The sequence below is a fragment of the Pangasianodon hypophthalmus genome, chromosome 8 (assembly GCF_027358585.1).
Source record: "Pangasianodon hypophthalmus isolate fPanHyp1 chromosome 8, fPanHyp1.pri, whole genome shotgun sequence".
Classification (NCBI taxonomy): domain Eukaryota; kingdom Metazoa; phylum Chordata; class Actinopteri; order Siluriformes; family Pangasiidae; genus Pangasianodon; species Pangasianodon hypophthalmus.
This window is the reverse complement of record NC_069717.1, coordinates 5,144,370-5,162,832: the sequence shown is the minus strand read 5'-3', so window position 1 is coordinate 5,162,832 and position 18,463 is coordinate 5,144,370. Positions and strand designations below refer to the sequence as shown.

The 18,463-nt window shown below is 40.4% G+C and overlaps 1 protein-coding gene across 1 annotated transcript in view; it reads left to right on the top strand.

Moving 5' to 3' along the window:
* The window catches only part of plxna3 (plexin A3), a 176,787-nt gene that overhangs the window by 12,574 nt on the left and 145,750 nt on the right, over window positions 1-18,463 (top strand). The window contains exons 2-3 of the mRNA XM_026928009.3: window positions 534-1,820; window positions 9,330-9,512. Of these exons, the coding sequence (XP_026783810.3) occupies window positions 633-1,820; window positions 9,330-9,512 (1,371 nt within the window). The 5' untranslated portion in view covers window positions 534-632. The remainder of the gene's footprint in view (window positions 1-533; window positions 1,821-9,329; window positions 9,513-18,463) is intronic.

Sequence of the window (18,463 nt, the reverse complement as noted above, 5' to 3'; positions counted from 1 at the left end):
TACAGGCCGCTTATGTTAAAGATCCCAAGCTGTTAAAAAAAAATATACCATATAAATATCCAGTGATTGCATGGTTTGAACTCTCCCTTCCTTTCTGTCTGTTTGTCCTGGCCCTTGTCATCGTGTTCCCATATGACTGGTCAAGTGTTGCAGCCTAATTAACAAATGTGCTGTGGATTAGTGGTAGCGATGCCTGTAAAGGTTTATTAGCAATCCATTGAGTTAGAGGAGTGGGAGTGACGAGGCTTGGCATCAACAGAAGCCAGTCGATCAATACTCCCACCCCCTCCACGGCCCCCTTACCCTAAACCCAGCTGTCCACTCCAAGACATTATTGCCTCCAAAATGGGCCGCAGGAAAAACAGATTGAGTGAGGCTCCTGCAAAAGTGCTGGAAAATCTGAACACAGGGTTATAAAATGTTCCCTTCCTTAGCTAAATGTAATTAAACTTTTAAAGATAAGCCAGTGCTTTTTTCCTCATAATCCATTTTGAAACTAACCCAACCATCTCTCTTTTTGTCTCCTACTTTAGACATGAACTACTGAAACCGCTACAAAAAGAAAATCTGTGAAAAGTTTGAGGGAGGGAGCTCTGTCTCATCCCTCCTCTTCAGAAGAAAGCTTTGAAACCATGATGCTGTTGTGGCTGCTGACATATTTCACTGCATTTGTCATTGGGATGGTTGCCCCTTTCCCGATGACCCCCACAGAGCAACCTCCGGAAATAAGCACCTTCCGGGTGAAGGAGACGAGCTTGACGCATTTGACCGTCCACCGCAAGACAGGTGAAGTGTTTCTGGGAGCCGTCAATCGCATATACAAGCTCTCTGAAAACCTGACCGAGCTCCGCTCACACCAGACTGGTCCGATAGAGGACAACGCCAAGTGCTACCCACCACCCAGTGTCCGGGCATGCGCCCACAAGCTGGAACTTTCCGATAACATCAACAAGCTCCTGCTGATAGACTATGCTAGCAACCGGCTGGTAGCCTGTGGCACCATCTGGCAGGGAGTGTGCCAGTTCTTGCGGCTGGGTGACTTGTTCAAACTGGGTGAGCCTCACTTGCGCAAGGAACACTACCTTTCAGGAGCTCGGGAGGCGGATGGCATGGCTGGCGTGGTAGTGGGCGATGACGATGATGATCCAAAGAAGAAGAGAAAGAAGGGAGATGGCCGCTTGTTCATTGGTGCTGCCATTGACGGCAAGTCTGAATACTTTCCAACGTTGTCCAGCCGCAAACTCGTAGAGGATGAGGAGAGTGCAAGCATGTTCAGCTTGGTGTACCAGGATGAGTTTGTCTCGTCACAGATCAAGATTCCATCAGACACACTGTCTCTCTATCCTGCCTTTGACATCTACTATGTATACGGCTTTGCCAGTCGCACCTACATCTACTTCCTCACTCTGCAGCTAGACACACAGCTCACACAAATGGACGCCACTGGTGAGAAGTTCTTCACCTCCAAGATTGTCCGCATGTGCTCCAATGACACAGAGTTCTACTCTTACGTTGAGTTCCCACTCGGCTGCACCAAGGATGGTGTGGAATACCGCCTGGTCCAGGCCGCGTACAAGCACCGTCCAGGCAAGGCACTTGCTCAAGCTCTGGGACTGTCCGAGGATGAGGATGTGCTCTTTGTGGTGTTCTCACAAGGCCAGAAGAACCGGGCAAATCCGCCCCGTGAGACTGTGCTGTGTCTGTTCACCCTTCATCAGATCAACCTGGCCATGCGTGAGAGGATCAAGTCTTGCTACCGTGGAGAGGGACGGCTGTCTTTGCCTTGGCTGCTCAATAAGGAGCTTCCCTGCATCAACACGGTGAGTGCTTTTTCTCCTTCCGTTATTTAATTTGACAAGTGCAGACATGTAAATTATGATGTAAAATTATTTTATTTCATTAGGTATCAAATCATTAAAAACCTTGTTATTACCTGTTCAAGAATATGTTACTTAAAATGGAGGCAACATCGATTTTATTTGCCTGTTTGAGTAATTCTTGTAGAAAACTGAAATGCCTGAATACCCAGTTTCTGTCATGTTTTAAAAATAGTTGTGACACATGTATATTTGAACATATTGTGATCTTAGTATTATAAAATTAACCCTAACCCTTTATCTTAACCCAGATAAAACCATATAGCACTAATGTCACAAGATGGGTGTTGACTGTATGTATTAATATTGGCAGATAGTACGACCCAATATTGTCTCTACTTCTTTCAGTCAAAATGGTATAATCTTGCTGGAAAAAAAAACATTTTGACTGCACTAGTTATTTGTAGCTGATAGCTTAATTTAATCCTAACAGGATTGGCTTAATGCTAACTTGTTTTTTTTTATTTTTATTTTATAATGGTTAGTTATGATTTGTGTTAGTGGAGCTGATTCACTCAGTTCTTGTTTATAGCCAGTGTTGCCACGCTCTCAGAAATAAAGGTACCAAACTGTACTTTTCTTGGTCACTGGGGTGTTAGCATCAATGGGATATCATCCGTATTAAAATAGTTAATACTAAAAGTACTTGATAGGAACTTAAAGACCACTGATGTACCTGTAAAACTATAAAAGCTAATCATAGGTACACTATATGCACCTTCCCAGTTATAAGATATATACAAAAGGTACACTTGAAAAGTACACTTTGGTCCCTTTATTTCTGAAAGTGTAGATGTGTAGTTTTTTTCTGCAGAATTGGGCTACTTTTGAACTGCTGGTCCAGGGATCGGCAATGTGACGATAAAATATTGATATTGTGATGAATTATGTCACAATGTACTTTTGTGAAATATCGCAGGTATTGTGATATCTTGTAAGAAATTTTGAACTGTTTTGAATCTTTAAAATTGTAAAAAATTTTTACAGAATTTTATTTTTCATTTTTTCAAAGTTTTGAAGACAAATATAGTTGAACTTACAATAATAATAATAATAATAATAATAATACTAATAAAAATAATAATAAATAATTTCTAAATGCAACACTGTTGTTTTCTGGCAGTTTGTTAGCAAATATATGTATCCTGATATGTATCGTGTATCGTAGATATTGTCTTCAAGTATTGTTATATATTTTTTGTCATATCGCCCAGCAGTAGCTGGTAAGGGTTATTTTTCTACCCATTCATTCACATAGATATTGTTTGTTTATGACAAAATATATAATAATACTAGACCATTTTCTCACTATTCAGGAAAATTGCGTTTTTTTTATTACTGCTTGGGCTGTTTTTTTTTTTTTTTTTTTTTACATGCAGTTCTGACAGCCCTGGTTATAAGTTTGGTGCGTTGGTGTACATTGCCTTGATTCTATTTATAATCTTCCTTTAATGGTAGATTTTTGTCTGGCTTACAGCGTGCCTCAGTATCACTCTGCTCTGTTTAATCAATACTCCATCAATAATTTGCTTAGCCTGATTCTTTGGTTGTTTTTGGGAAAGGTCAATTTGTGGATTTGATACTCAGTGACCTTATTATGATCTGATGCAGGCAGGCCGATCGGTTGTGTGTGTGTGTGTGTGTGTGTGTGTGTACAAGAGACCACCATTACATGGCTTAATCTGATGTAATCAATCCGTGATGAAAATCCGTCGAAGGTAAACAGCCAGGAAGCCGAGTTTATCTTCTAGGCCAAAGCGATACCTAACGTCACACGTGGTATGACATTTGAACCATTTGATTCGAGGGTATCTCCATCACATAAACACCTCTGAGGAGCTCTAAAGAGCATTGCTGATATGAAAAGTGTAAATATTTTTTCCCTCATATAATTGCCAGAGAAAAAAAGATGAATAACAGCTGTGGTTATGACTTTATATTATTTATTTGCCTTGAGGCTTGCCTTTGGATTCCTTCCACATCTAACTGTCTACAAATCCCATTCAGCATGAAGCTTTTCAGTAAATATAAAGGCACGACATGATGTGACCTCGCAATTTTGGCTTTGGTTATACTCGACTTCTCAGAGAAATTTAATATTACTTCATTGAGCAATATTGCAAACAGCTGCTCACATAAACCTCAGTTCTAATATGTTTTCCAAACTCACAGTTTAGAAAGCACCAGTATTTATGGCTGGGTGGCATTACAATATGGTATTAACATGGTACGGTCTTAGCATTACGGTTTTAGCATCTCCTCTTTTTCCATGCAGAGTCCTTTTGGTTTATTTGTATATTTATTTCTTCTGGGTTTTTTTCCTTCCTTCCTTCCTTCCTGTTTTTTTTTTTTGTCATCCGGGATACCCAGTGCCTGTTGAAATTACATTTTAGTTATCAAACTATTGGCCGTAAGTATTAAATTGTCCTAAATATGAATTAAGTTTTTTTTAATTATTATTTTAATTCACTCATATGAGGCAAAGCCACGTATTAAACCAAGGCTAAATACTTCTTTCTAGTTACAATAGTTCCCTCTAGCAATTCCTAAGATCACTGCATACTATGTCCCAGTGTTTTTTTTTTTTTTTGTTTTGAAAGCCCTTTTTGCATATGAACCATTATGTACACTCTATATAAGTAAGTATATAATAAATCAGTGTACCTCAGTTTTTTTCAGTCAGAGGCTTTGAACTATAAATTATTTGTAATAGTTTGTTATAGAACATATTAATGTTTAATACATTTGCTGTGGATTTGACGTGATTTTACTGTATTCATTAGCCCAGTTTTTGCTATAGCACTTTAGTTATTGTTCAGTAGCCTATTTGCATATTGAGTAATAGGTGTTAATAGTTTTGCACTTATTTTTTCATGTTCAATTGCCACAAATGGCTGCTTTTTGATATTGTAAATGCACATTATTGCATTAATTCAGTCATTCATTCATGTCCAGTAAGTGCTTTATCCTGGTCTGGGTCCCAGTAGATCTGGAGCCTGTCCCGAGAACACTGTGCGTGAGGTGGGAATACACTCAGGACGGTACATCGGTCCATTGCAGGGCATCATGTTCACACACTTTTACACCTAGGGGCAATTTAGATTAGCTCATTCGTCTAACTGCGCATTATTTTTGGGAGGTTGGAGGAAACTGCGGAACCCAGAGGAAACGTATACAGAAATGTGGAGAACGTGTGAAACTACACACCCACACACCCACACACACACACACACACACACACACACACACACAGTAGACACAGTCATCAAAATTTTATACTGCAAAAATAAGACTTTAGTTACATTGGAAGTAGCGTTGTAGCATGTAAAAGTATAAAATTTAATATGAGTATATCTGCAGACATGCTGTCGTGGTAGTTTTGTCACATCTCCCACCCCGAGCGTTTCTCCTTCCATTCAGCATCATATTACACTCATATAGAGCCAAAATCTGGAACCAGGTCATGGGAAATTTTCTGCAAAGAGCTTGTTATTGTGATCGAGACAATGATTTGTTCAGCTCGGTATACTGTGTGGAGAACAATGGCACAACACCTCCAAGGCCGAGCTGAACAGATGGACGAGAGAGAGCGTGAGAGAGCAAGTGAGAGAGCGAGCACGATGACCTGCTTCCTCTATGGAGGAGTGGCTGTGCTTGTTTTTATGAGGTAGCTCCAGGGTTCCCCATGACTGATGCACATATTATTAGGGTATTATTAGGCCGTTTGGATGCGCGGCACCGACCCTGCACCTCATAATGAGGCTGTGCGTGCCAACCGCCTGGCCTCGCCTCGTTTACTGCATTTATTCTTCATAAGCATTCGGAAAAAAACAAGGCGCTCCTGTAAGCATGCCCCTCCCTGCAAACACACACACACACACACACACATTCACACACACTCAGCCCTCTGACACACCCTACGATCCCCAAGATGGCCACTGGAACAAAGAACGAAGGCAGCAACCGAGGCCAGAGTTTGTTACCATTTCTACTGATCCAGGATCTGGTCCAGTTACACCAATCCTAACCACAAACCTTCATTTTAGAGAAAGAGAAAGAAAAAGAAATGAGAAGCTACTGTAGAAAAAAGTGCTGTGTCACCTTCAAGGATGAGTGTAATAGATAATCGAAATCATAGCCTGTGAATTATCGAACTGAATCGAGGGAGTAGGGCTTTAAATAAAACACCTGGGGATAAAACGCTGGCAGGTTATTAGTGTATTAGAGGAGGTGATGTCATCAGGAGGGCAGGCTGACCTCAGTACTTAGCTGTGTGTGTGTGTGTGTGTGTGTGTGTGTGTGTGTGTGTGTGCGCGTGTGTGTGTGTGTGTGCGCATGTGTGCATATGTTTCTCTATCTAAATGGGGACCCCAAAAGGATATGAATATCCTTTTGACCTTGAGGAAATTTTTCATGTTGCACCCCACTAAGATATAAAAACAATAGGCACACACACAAACACACACACCCACACACAGACACACACACACTCTGTTTTAGTTTAAAAGTAGTTTTCCTCATGGGAACCAGTCAGTTGTTCCCAGAAAGATGGGACTGTCTGCCAGTTTTGACCTATTGGGGACATTCGTCATGCTGGTCCCCATTAAGATATAAAAACATGCCAACACAAACAAAACAGAAAAAAAAACTTTGCTTCTTCTAAGTTTTTAAATAGAAGATGCAGATTTGTTTTTAAAAAATCTGGCTGGTCCACATAAGATATGAATAAGTAACATTTTTGACCTTGTGCAGACATTTGTCTTGTTGGTCCTCACTAAGGTAGATATAAACACACACATGCACACACACAATCGTTTTGGCTCTTTTAGGTTTTTAAATACAAGCAGTTTTTTAAGTAGTTAATTTTGTGGGGACCAGCCAGTTGTCACTGCAAAAGTTAGGAATATCTGACATTTTTGACCTTGTGAGGATATTTGTCTTGTTGGACCCCACTAAGATCTGAAAACGTACCTAAACACGTAAACCATTTGGTGCTTGTGGATTTTTTTTTTTTTTTTTTTTTTAAATAAAAGCTCCAGTTTCTGTGAAGAAGCAGTTTTCCTGGTGGGGACTAGCCAAATGTCCCCAGAAAGACAGGAATAGCTGACTGTTTTGACATGGGGACATTTGTCTTGTTGGTCTCCACCAAAAACAAGCTGCAGGTTTTGTACCTTAAAAAAAAAAGGTTTCCCTCATTGGGACGAGCCAATTTTCCCCGTAAGGAAAGATATCTGACAGTTTTGTCCTTATGGGGACATTTGCCTGGTAGCCATGAGGAAAAACTGCTTAAAAAACTGCAGCTTTTATTTAAAAACCTAAAAGAGCCAAAAGGTTTAATTTTGGTTCCTGAGGTTAAGGTTAGGGTTAGATTTAGGTGTAGGTATAGCATTAAATACGTAGTTATGTCAGCGGAAGGTCCTCACACGGATAGTAAGACAAACGTAAGTGTGTTTATGTGAGATACAAGACCTTGGCGGATAGGACAGAAAGAGATGGAGAGAGCCGAGGGAGGCTTAAACGTACGAAGGGAGTCGATAGTTCACCGGAGCAGCTCGGGAGTGGGTCGGCGCTCGATGACATCATCATTAGCCCATCCTGCAGATGTTCGCTAACGCAATTGATTTTCAAATAAGTCTTCCCGAACTGCTCGTGTCGTTCCTCCATGTCACAGCCGGAGCCTATTACAGACAGCGGCTTTAGATGAACCCAAGTTTTTTTTTTCACCAGAAAGGCCACATCCAGAGTGATGAAATCCTCACGCAGAGTGAGGCACAGAGCTGGATGATGTCATGTCTGTTGGGTGTGTGTGTGTGTGTGTGTGTGTGTGTGTCATCCAGCGATGTGTATAATCCCAAAGCGCTCACTTCAGTGCCTCTTACTGACAGAGCTTCTCTCCTCTCACCCCATTTCTGTATCTATTGCTTAACCATCATGCTGTGTTCAGGGCCATAACCAGGATCAAAATATTAGCAAGGTCCACATTTGGCGCCATAAACACTTACATTTCTATGTCAGCTTAGCATTGCTTACCTCTCTACAAGAAGCGTAGCATCTCATGAGAGCTAAACATAATAGGCACACCTCCTGTGGCGACCTCCTGGCACCATATTGCCGTTCCCATATTGAATTTTACATCTACAGATGCAAAAACCCCCCCAAACCTTCTAAAATCCAGACCTCTGTGTCCTCATCGCTAGTTACAGCCATGGTTGTGTTCACTACTTAGCGAAGGAAGTCCTACTGGCCACGACTCACCCCATTTTCATTTTGTTGCAATAAGCATAACATTTATTTTGCTCAGTTTATCATGGTTTCATCTCTGTTATTGGTAAACAATATTTGCTCATTTTGATGGCGTATGTATGAGTAGGGGTGTGTGGGTGTTGGTTTTGTGTAGGTGAGAGTATAAATAAGACATGAGGAGAAGTGACAGCAAGTAAAATCACCTTGTCACTCTCAGAACACAGTTACTTGAGCTCATATCTCAGTAATATAAATGTCTTTTTTTTTTCATTTTTTTTGCTGTAATTAATTAATTTGAGCCAAGCACATAAAGGTCCACATGGGGAAATGGATTTTTTTTTGTTTAGTATTTTTAGTATTTCCTTCCTTTTAGTAAAAATGATTAATGACTAATCCTTTCCTGAATAGAACATAAGGGTTCAGCTTGGAGGACAGGCCATGATAACAACCTGAGGGCAGATGAATTATTATTTTCTACTCGGGCTGCTAGTAATTTGCTTCATCTTGTAATTGTAACAATTACTTTTGCTCAGAAGAATTACAGTTAAATGCCTAATTGTATATACATGTCATTTACACAAGAAAACGAAATGCACCAATCTGAGAACTGTGTTGCTAAGAAAGGAATAAAACATCACAGGACGTGCTGTTATAGGAAAATAATCAACGACATTACCACCCTGAAGTGTTTCTCCTTTTATACCACAGCAAATACAATTTTTTCTTTATTAAAGAACGTCCATGAAACAAGTTAGTTATCTGTTATCTTTTATGTTATAGAAGCTATAAACAGTCATTTCCTCACTGGCTTCTTTTGAAGGTAATAAGATAAAAAAAAAAATGTCCAAAGGTGCAAAATCCTGACACTGGAGACTCCTTCCATAAATGTTAAATAAACGTCACGTTACAGAAACCTTTGCCTTGAATGATTATCTGTGTTTAGTTGTTAAATAACAACAGAGCTTTTAATCCATTTAAGCAGAGCATCCATCATACAAGTCTTTGTTTAAGTTGTTACTATAGAAATGATAACGTATTCGAATGAGCGTGTTAATATAAACCTGTGATTTAAATTATAGTTGAGATTACTGTCAGAGCTGCTGTTATAGAAAATCATATTCGAGAATTCAACAGCGGTGTAGTATAACTGCCTGCTTATGTCCTGTTTTACCAACTGTAACTCTGACTGCTCTTATTTCTCCTCTCCAGCCAAAGCAGATCGGTGATGATTTTTGCGGCCTGGTCCTGAACCAGCCTCTCGGAGGGCTGCGGGTCATCGAGGGTGCGCCGCTGTACGACGAGCGGACAGACGGCATGGCCTCAGTGGCTGCGTACACCTACGGAGATCATACGGTGGTGTTCGTGGGGACGCGTACGGGCCATCTTAAAAAGGTGAGACACAAGAAATGTGCGTGTGTTAGCCTTTCGGATTGAAAGGTCCTGCAGTTCTGCTGATGGATCAGATTGGTGAGTTGAACATCAGGTCACCGTACAGAAGCAATTAATGAGGGCGTTACAGGTTTTTTCGGAAACTGATCCTCATAAAAATCAGTGTGTGTGAGCGCAACCACAGGTGCAGTGTACGAGTGAAAGTCAGTCAAGGCAGAGCGAGGGAGTGAGAATGTGCCAACGAAGCTTTACAGGAGTCGAATTGCATTTAATCCTATTATACCGCTGCACATGTGTTCCCCTGCAATGGGATATACTGCAACCCGCAGAAAGCATTCACCCTTCATTCCAAGATGCACACACACACACATACACACACACCGGGAGCAATAATAAAAGACCACCTTTATGAGTCACCATATCTGTGAGCAGGGAACAGCTGGGGATGTTTAAAGAATAATACGGTCACTGCTGAGTTTATGAAAATACCGCACACAAGTTGCAAGCTGCAGTTTTTTTTCCCTCTGTGCCGTCTCAAACTGTTGCCATTCAGGCATGTCAATGAGCTGAAAGAGAGAGAGAGAGAGAGAGAGAGTAAGGGGGGAGAGAGGCACATGGGGAGGAAAAAGAGACAGGACTCGCTGGGGGATTTTGTCACTGTAATGAAAGGTTCAGGCTGTGTATAATACGATAACCTCTGACATACATGAGAAACGAGTGTGTTTATGAGAATGAAACATTACTCAGGACTTCTTTCTTGATCCTACCCTATATTAGGTCAAATATGCAAAACAAAGATTCTGACAGAGGATTAAATCTGATTAATTCACCGTGGCACGCAGGAGAGATCGTTTAGAGAAGCCGACTTGGCCAAATTCTTTCCTTAATTAAAAGTACAATTACTCATCGAAATGAATTCTGGGGTAAAATTTGTGCTACAGCTTCATTTTTTTTTTGCTGAAGCTGAAGTAGAAAAGTATAAACCTGTCTGCCTCAGTTTCAAATCACACACTGATTTTAGCTACTCATAGTAAATTCATGCCTCTTTCACCAAGGCTAACTAACAGCTTTATCCCTAAGCTCTCAAATATTAACTAGCATGCTAGTAACAATACACTACAAACTAGCTGAATGCTAAGAACTAGCTGTTGATAAACACAGTGTACACAGCAGCAGATAGATTACAGCGATGGTCTCGTTCTTGCTGTCACATCTGTTAAAGTTTAGATTTGTTAAGAATTCAGAGTGACTTCTTGAAGCAAAATGCTAAAAAGTCACTGTATGACTACAGACATATGATCACAGAGAAATGTAGTGTTTGAAAATGGAGTGAAGAGAAAATAGAGCTTTTTCTTCAAATGTATGAGGTGAAAGAAAGACGTAAAGGAGAGGTCCACCCTGAAACACATTAAATGTTTATATTAATATATTTGTGATGTGCTTAGCTTAGCTTCTGGTGCTAATTTGTTGGCTGGTGCTGTATTTTCGGTATTCCTGCGAGAAGTTAGCGGTCTTGTGTTGCACTGGTGTCACAGGGGAACATTGTTATTGCTAGCACAGTTACAGTGGAGATAATTAATAGGCGAAAAAAATGAAATGTAAAAGGTTAATCGGAGAAAAAAAAAATCCACAATCTCAAACAAAAGGGATAACGATCAGGTTTTGCCGTTAGCTCCTAAAAGAATGAGCTCTTTCTGTTGCTCTTTTGTTTTTCTCACTCACTATTTTCCAGCGATATTCAAAGTCGTATTAATGAGAAATCCAGCATAGAAGTATGGGAGACAACAAACACTCCCCAGTCCCAGAATGCAATGCAACTATACAGTGCAGTTGCTCTGATTTACAGCAGAGGCTCGGCTAGTTAGACAGCTACGAGATGATGAGTTCAATGGCGTTGACGGTGGTATTAGGGGACAGAGCTGGACAGACCAAAGGAATAAAGCGCCGCTGCATTGGTCTCTTTACACAGAGATATAGGAAGGGTTCCTTGCTAAATCCCACTAGCCCCACTATCAGCAGGTAGTTTTAATTTTATTATAAAATAAAATTTGTATGCTGTTGAAAATCATATTAATTATAAATATTGGATTTTTCCTGCGTTAAATACAGTACCACAGTAATTATACTTCATTATAATACAATATATACTTCATAATAATTCAACTGGGAGAATTTAAGCGTCCTTGCATTTATTGCACTTTCAGCCCCGGGGGTCAAAGGTCACCTCTTAGAGATGGGGCCCTGTTTTGTTTTACTGTTATTTATTGAGTTTATGTTCCTATACGCGGTGTAATCCTCACTGCTCCTCACAGTCAGATGTTCACATGGCCTTGAGAGCTCTCGGACCTCATTCTGGATGTATTCTGTCGTCGTCTGGTTTGGAACAACCCAATTTTGTCTCGGCAACGATAAAATCACATCACATTTGGTGTATTATTTGTCGTGATGATATCTTTAAAGCGCACTCTTTTCCATCTTATGGGCTGTGGATTGAATGGGTGTCATAATAAACAGTCAATCTGTGGTCGAATCTTTTTGTCTGTCTGGAAAGCATGCTATCAGAGTGGAAACAGAGTTTTTTTTTTCTTTCTTTCTTTCTTTTTTCTTGCCGAGCGGTTCGAGTCTGCATTAAGGGAGATGTGGTGGTGCATAATTAATCACATATTGCTCCTTATCACAGTTACAGTGTCTACAATAAGCTAATGTTGATGGATTGTGATTAATGCAGGCTTTGCATCAGCATCAGGTTTTGTGGGTGAGAATTTATGAGTGAGCCTGTTGAATTCACCACGACTGTGTTCACAGGACTTAAACACAATAAACACAATCTATAATTGAGTGTGATGTAAAAATGGTGCGATAATTTCAGCCATTTCTTAGACATATTTAAAATTTAATGTTATCAAGGATGCAAGGCAGTTTAACTTTTAAGACCCCCTGTGGTGCAAGCTGCCAATCAGACCAAGCCTATCTGGACCAGTCAATCAGAGCACGCCTACTGGAACAAGCTTGTCAGAGCCGGGCAAATGGAGCCATCCAATCAGGGCCAGCCTATCAGGGCCAACCAGTCTGCACCAGTCAATCAAGGCAAACCTACTGGGGTCAGCGTATCAGGACCAACCTTGGGGATAGAGACAGTTCTGATTGGCTAAATCTGACACCTAATGAAAATGAGAGAAAATAGCTTTTCTTAATAATAAACTAAAGTCAGTTAGATTTACTGTGTACCATTGTGTGTGTGTGTGTGTGTGTGTGTGTGTGTGTGTGTGTGTGTATACATATATCACTAGAGTTGGACTCCATGAAACAAATTTATTGCATAAATATTTGGCTCTCAGCAGATCTCACAACTTGCAGAACATTTTTTGTTATCATATTATAATTATCGAGGCCCTTACTATAATTACTACCCAAAAATGAAAAAATGAGCACCTTGTTTCCGTCGTCTTGCTGCTACATGCAGGAGAAGAAACAACAAATCCTCTGAGTATGTACAAGTAAAAGCTGCAGGGATTTCCCCTTCCGAAAGACCCAGCTGTGTGTTTGTGTGTGTGTGTAGCCCTGATTGGTGTCTGTGTGGGTGTGGCCATGATGAGGTCATTAATCTACACATCAAAAGCTGTAAATACAGAGAACGATTCTCATCTTAACATCTGTAATCAATAAAACGATGATCGAAGGCTGTGTTCCCTTCTGGCTAAGTGCTCTTCAGTAGTCCGGCCTGTGCAGATCGCTGAGATTATAAATCATGTCTAGCCAAACAATAACGCTGTAATAGCATTAAACTCTCTCCAAATGGTTCTCTAACAGCGTATTTGACAACATGCAGCGGTTTGGTGTGTTAATCCACCTGAAGGGCGCTGGTGCAGGCTGGGTAATTGCCTCGTATCTCCCTCCTGCCTCTGCCTGTTTGTTTTGGCAGGAGAAGAAAGAGCGCAGGCCTCTTTTCTCAGGCTGCACGGAAATCACCCATGAGCCGTCAGTGCTTCCTGTCCCTGCAGAGCGATGCTGGAGTTAACAGGAGACAGAAGGAGACAGTTATCACACTCTTTTATAGCCAACACAAATATATTTTTATTGGCCTGGTCAATTTCTAACCACGATTCGTTTTGTTGAACTGTTTAAAAAGTTCATATTTTGTCATATCCCAGTAATTGCTTGATTGATATCATCATCATCATTATTATGATGACGTATTTCAAGCAAAACTGTTATCCCTTTCAAGCTTCCTTGGAAAAATCTTCTGGCAAACACATCAGATTTTATCAGAAGAAGAGCACTTGGTAGGCAGCTGGTTTTGTTGTTTTCCTAATGGGCTCCATCTATATTCAGTTTCATTTTAATCGTTCCTTACATTACCAATAATGCTGTTCGACTCCCCACTGATAGTGGTGCCAGTGTGATTCAGCCCATGCTTCATCTCTACCTAAAGAGAGCCATGCAGCAGCACTTTAGTCCTTTAGTCTGTCCAGCTTGCTCACCTCCTCATCTGTACACTCTGCGCAAACTGATCAGCTTCCAAAGCTTCAACTTTCGTGCTAATACCGCCGTCAACGCCATTGCGCTTGTCATCTTGTAGATCACCAACTTTTCAAGTTGAGTCTCTGCTATACATAATTCAGCTCAGTTGCATTGTATAGCAGCATTGCATTCTGGAACTTTGCGTCCAACATTTGCACCAGCGTCTCTACTACATCCTTGTTGGATTTCTCAGTAATGTGAAGTTGAACATCTCTTGGTAATGGTGAGTGAGAAAAGAAGCTGTTGCTCTTTAATTTTTAGGAGCTAACAGTGAAATCTGTCTGTTATCCCTTGTATTTGAGATTGTTGAAGTCACAGGAATAACAAAAATATACCACCAACTAACAAATTAGCACCAGGATCACTAAACACATCACAACAAAATAGAAAAAATATTTTAATAGAATCTAATAGGAAAAGTGTGTAGTTGCAAGAGTGAGGAATTGTAACTGCGTCTCGAATCTACTGGGAATTTAAGTATTTGAGAGAAAACATTTATTATAAAATGCTAATTCAACACTGCAAAAGTATACACTGATGGTCAAAAGTTTTTGAACACATGAAGGTTCTTAGGGTTTATTAGAGTTTAATCACTATTATTGCCACAGACCAAACATATTACTTAAATAACATGGAACATATTAACTGCTCACTCTCAGTTCCTAGTGCAACTCTAAATGCCTGCTTTATTAAAGGTAGGAGCACTCCGAGGGTAAAGCTGATAAGCCTACACATAAAATACTCCTTGACTGCACTAGAATTAACGGTTAAATATGAATATGTGGTGTGTAAAGTGCTTAATTAGCGAGGTCTTTAGATTTCATCTGAAAATATTCCAATAAAGTTATTTCTAACATTTCTCAGTTAAGAATAAATTTACTTACACTTATTGCTTGGTTAGTTTTTCCAGTCTTAGAGTGTTTCAGATGAGGTCATTTAAACACAAATTATAAAATACAGTGAGTGTGTTTAAAAACTTTAGATTAGCAGTGTACATCTATGTTTCATCATGAAGCGCTGGTGGAAAATGCAAATTACAACTAGCAACCCAACTTGTTTTAGCTGAAAGGGATAACAACCCAATCTCAGGTGATCCTGTCTAATATGAAAACGTTTTTTCTGTCTCTGTCTCTGAAAGCATCATATGTGGTCGTTTTTGGCCTAAAATGTTTGCTAGATCCCCATATTGCTGTGTATTATATAACTGACTATTTATTGGCACCAGGCTTGTTTCCATGTTCATTTTAAGATACATAAAAGCTGTCCCAATTCATTTTTTACTCTTGTACTGCAAGGATTTATTCTGTGTTGACAAGTGGAGCCACTTTTTAGCCAGAACGGTGGATGTGTTATGATAAGCTACAGCGAGATTTCAGTGGATGACAACAACTAAATGCGAATGCAGGCTGTGAAAATTGAAGAAGGAACCGTGACAATGGCCAAAGCTCTCGAGATTGACTTTGAAGCTCCGAGCTCGCACAAATGGGTCAGTACTGGAGGAAAGCCAGGCTGAATCAGTGAAGCGGAACAAGGTGAAATTTTTAGAATGGATTGTACCAGGCTATGCCTAGTTTCACCTTTCTGTTTATATTTCTGTGGATGTAGTAGACCACATCTGCTTTAAAATCCAACTGAAGCCCCCCTGCGAGTTCCTGTGGCAGGGCCATTTCTACACTGAATGTAAAGCCAAATGAAAATAAATACAAGTCGCCATTTCCCCCTGCACCTGCTATCTGCAGCATGGCCGCAACAGACTCCTCATAATCTTGCCTCTGGGAAATAAACTCAAGGCTGTTGGGGATTTTTTATGGAATTCTGCAGCTATGGATATGTGCATGTTTCATGAGTCTATATATCAGCTTGGGGTGTGTATGAAAGGATGTATGCGTGCGCACTTGAACTCTTGATAAGGCCATTTTATGTAGCATTAATGTATAGTCTATTTAACAGCTAAAAGGCTCTCGAGGTAGTTGCCATATATCACCAGATAAAACCGGCTCTATTGAGTCAACCTCCAAGCCGCCCCGACCTTGTCCTTCCTTCCTGTAGCAGCGAGCGGCGGAAGCCGTTGTGTACTTTTATGAGAGCGGCCATATCCCTCTTCACGTAGTGCTATTACCGTGCCCATGTTTTATAACGATAAATGATCGTGTGTGATTTCTCATGTAGGTCATGCTTCATGTGGATCCCCTCTCAATAAAATGATTGAAAACAGACCTAGATCTCACAGAAGACTCAGAGAAGACATTCAGTCATGTAAGCCTGTTGCACACTTAGAAAATTAAGAGTAATTATTCTGGAAGGGGTCAAATGTCAACTAAGTCGAAATCCAGAGTCATTTGATGGTGGATAGGACTCTGACAACACCAGCTACAATTCCCCGGAAATTATCACAAGGGCTTGTATGAACAGAATTCTATAACAATGCTGGGAAAGAGGATGTCGTATTGATTCCACAACGTGCCGATACCTTTACATGGCAAATAATGTGAACGCAAACCAGGGCTGAAAACTCAAGAGGATTGTTGCTTTTAAATACCATTAGATACTTTAAGGACACAAAAAAGCTAGAACATTGCCTGTTAAAGGTGTAAAGGTATGCTGATGATGTTTTGAGCTACCAGAGTCATTGAAGATGAACAAGAGAACGTTTTGGAAGTTTTCGAAATTCATAGTTTGTCAAAATCATGCTTGACTGCCTGAGGACATATACGCATACAGGGAATTTGCCTCAGTTATTGAGCTGTCACCATGCATGCTTGTGTGTAATTACAGCAAGAGGACAAAGACCCAAATAATATAATATAGCACACATTTAGTGTGCTCGCTGGACAAAAAATGAGTCGCATGACTCATTTCTTCTCAAATACTTAGTTACGCCTCCTTTTACCTTACCTTCCTCTTACAGCTCTAATCCTGTCAAGTGAAGATTCCACCAGTGTCTTCAGTTCCTGTTAATTTTAGCCCACTCTTCCACTGGGTTGTAGTTCAGCTAGGGTTCATGGTGAGGCCTCTTTCAGCATTTCTCCTGCTGTTTTAAATAATTGCACATGGGATTTTATGAGATTGAGGTCTGGTTAATTTGGAGGCCAGCCAAAGTGTCCCCATGTTCCATCAGGTTCATCAGATATTTTTCCCCGTGCACTCTATAGTGAGTGAGTAGTGACCACTACTGTTGTCTCTTGTTGAATTACAGATAGGGACTAAAGTTGTTAGTGGGAAATTGGAGAAACATCTGCACCGTATGATTTGTCCCCCTGGCTATGGTTCCTTTACCCCACTTTGAGAACCGGTAAACTTGAACAACCTGCAGGTCTCCTGGCTTGAATATTATAATCATTGCACTGAGCTTCACTGCAGTTTTATTGCATATAGATTTCTGCAATAATTAACCTATAAGCAATCTATGCTCGTGCTGTATTCGGATGCACTGCCCATGGTCGCAGCTTGCTGGGTGCTCACATTACACTCATTTTCATGCCAGTAAATCTTAAGTTATCAGTGCTGGACTGAGATGAGCATAATAATGCAAGTCATTTAAAATCCATTTCACTAGAATGTGGCGAGAGGGTTTTATTATCTCATTTTAGCATCCCAGCCATGTCTCCATAACAAATCAGGCCCTTTTCATATGTCCTTCACTCTCCACCCGTACATCAGCCTCAGAATGTGGTATGATATTCAGATCTGACCTTCGTTGGTCATCTTGAGATGTGCCTGTGATTGGGCGTCAAATAGAGCTAATTCCACAGTATAAATCAGAGAGAGGCGCGGCCCTGGAAGCATCCGATGGTGCTGATTTACGAGCTGCCTCAGCTCTCGGCCACGTTTGATCATCGCTAAATCTGTTTGCCGTAAATCGGCTGTCACGGGACAAGCCAGAGGAATGTGTCGTATTTGAAGAAGAGCGTCGGTCTCCACATGCTACGTACAGAAAACGGAGGTTCATTGGTGCACTATGGAGGAAGATGTCATGTTTTGATTATCCCGACATGACTTGCAGTTTGGAAGAACGCGGCTCTGAATGCTTAATAGTTTCATGTGGTGGTTAGATACAGCTTTCAAACATTGGTTGTCAGAGAAAGACATTTTGTGCTATCTTACAATGTCGGCCAATAAACTGGATATTATACAGTGTGTTAAACTGCAGTATTTCACATTAGCACATTATAACACAAAATATGTTTCCTGCTAATAGTTTAGACCTTGCAACCAGAAGATGTGCCGTTTCTTTAAAAGTAACTACTGTAAAAATATGCTGTTTATATAGTTAGCTCCTCTTGGATGGTTGATTCAAATTATACAGATAATGTTTGAGTCAGTTTTCTTATAAAGCATTTCCATAAGGAAACATTCAGGGGGCTGTATGTCAATATGCAAATTAGAAGGTGACACTGTACCTGAAAACATTTTGCTATAAAACCTGAGTTCTA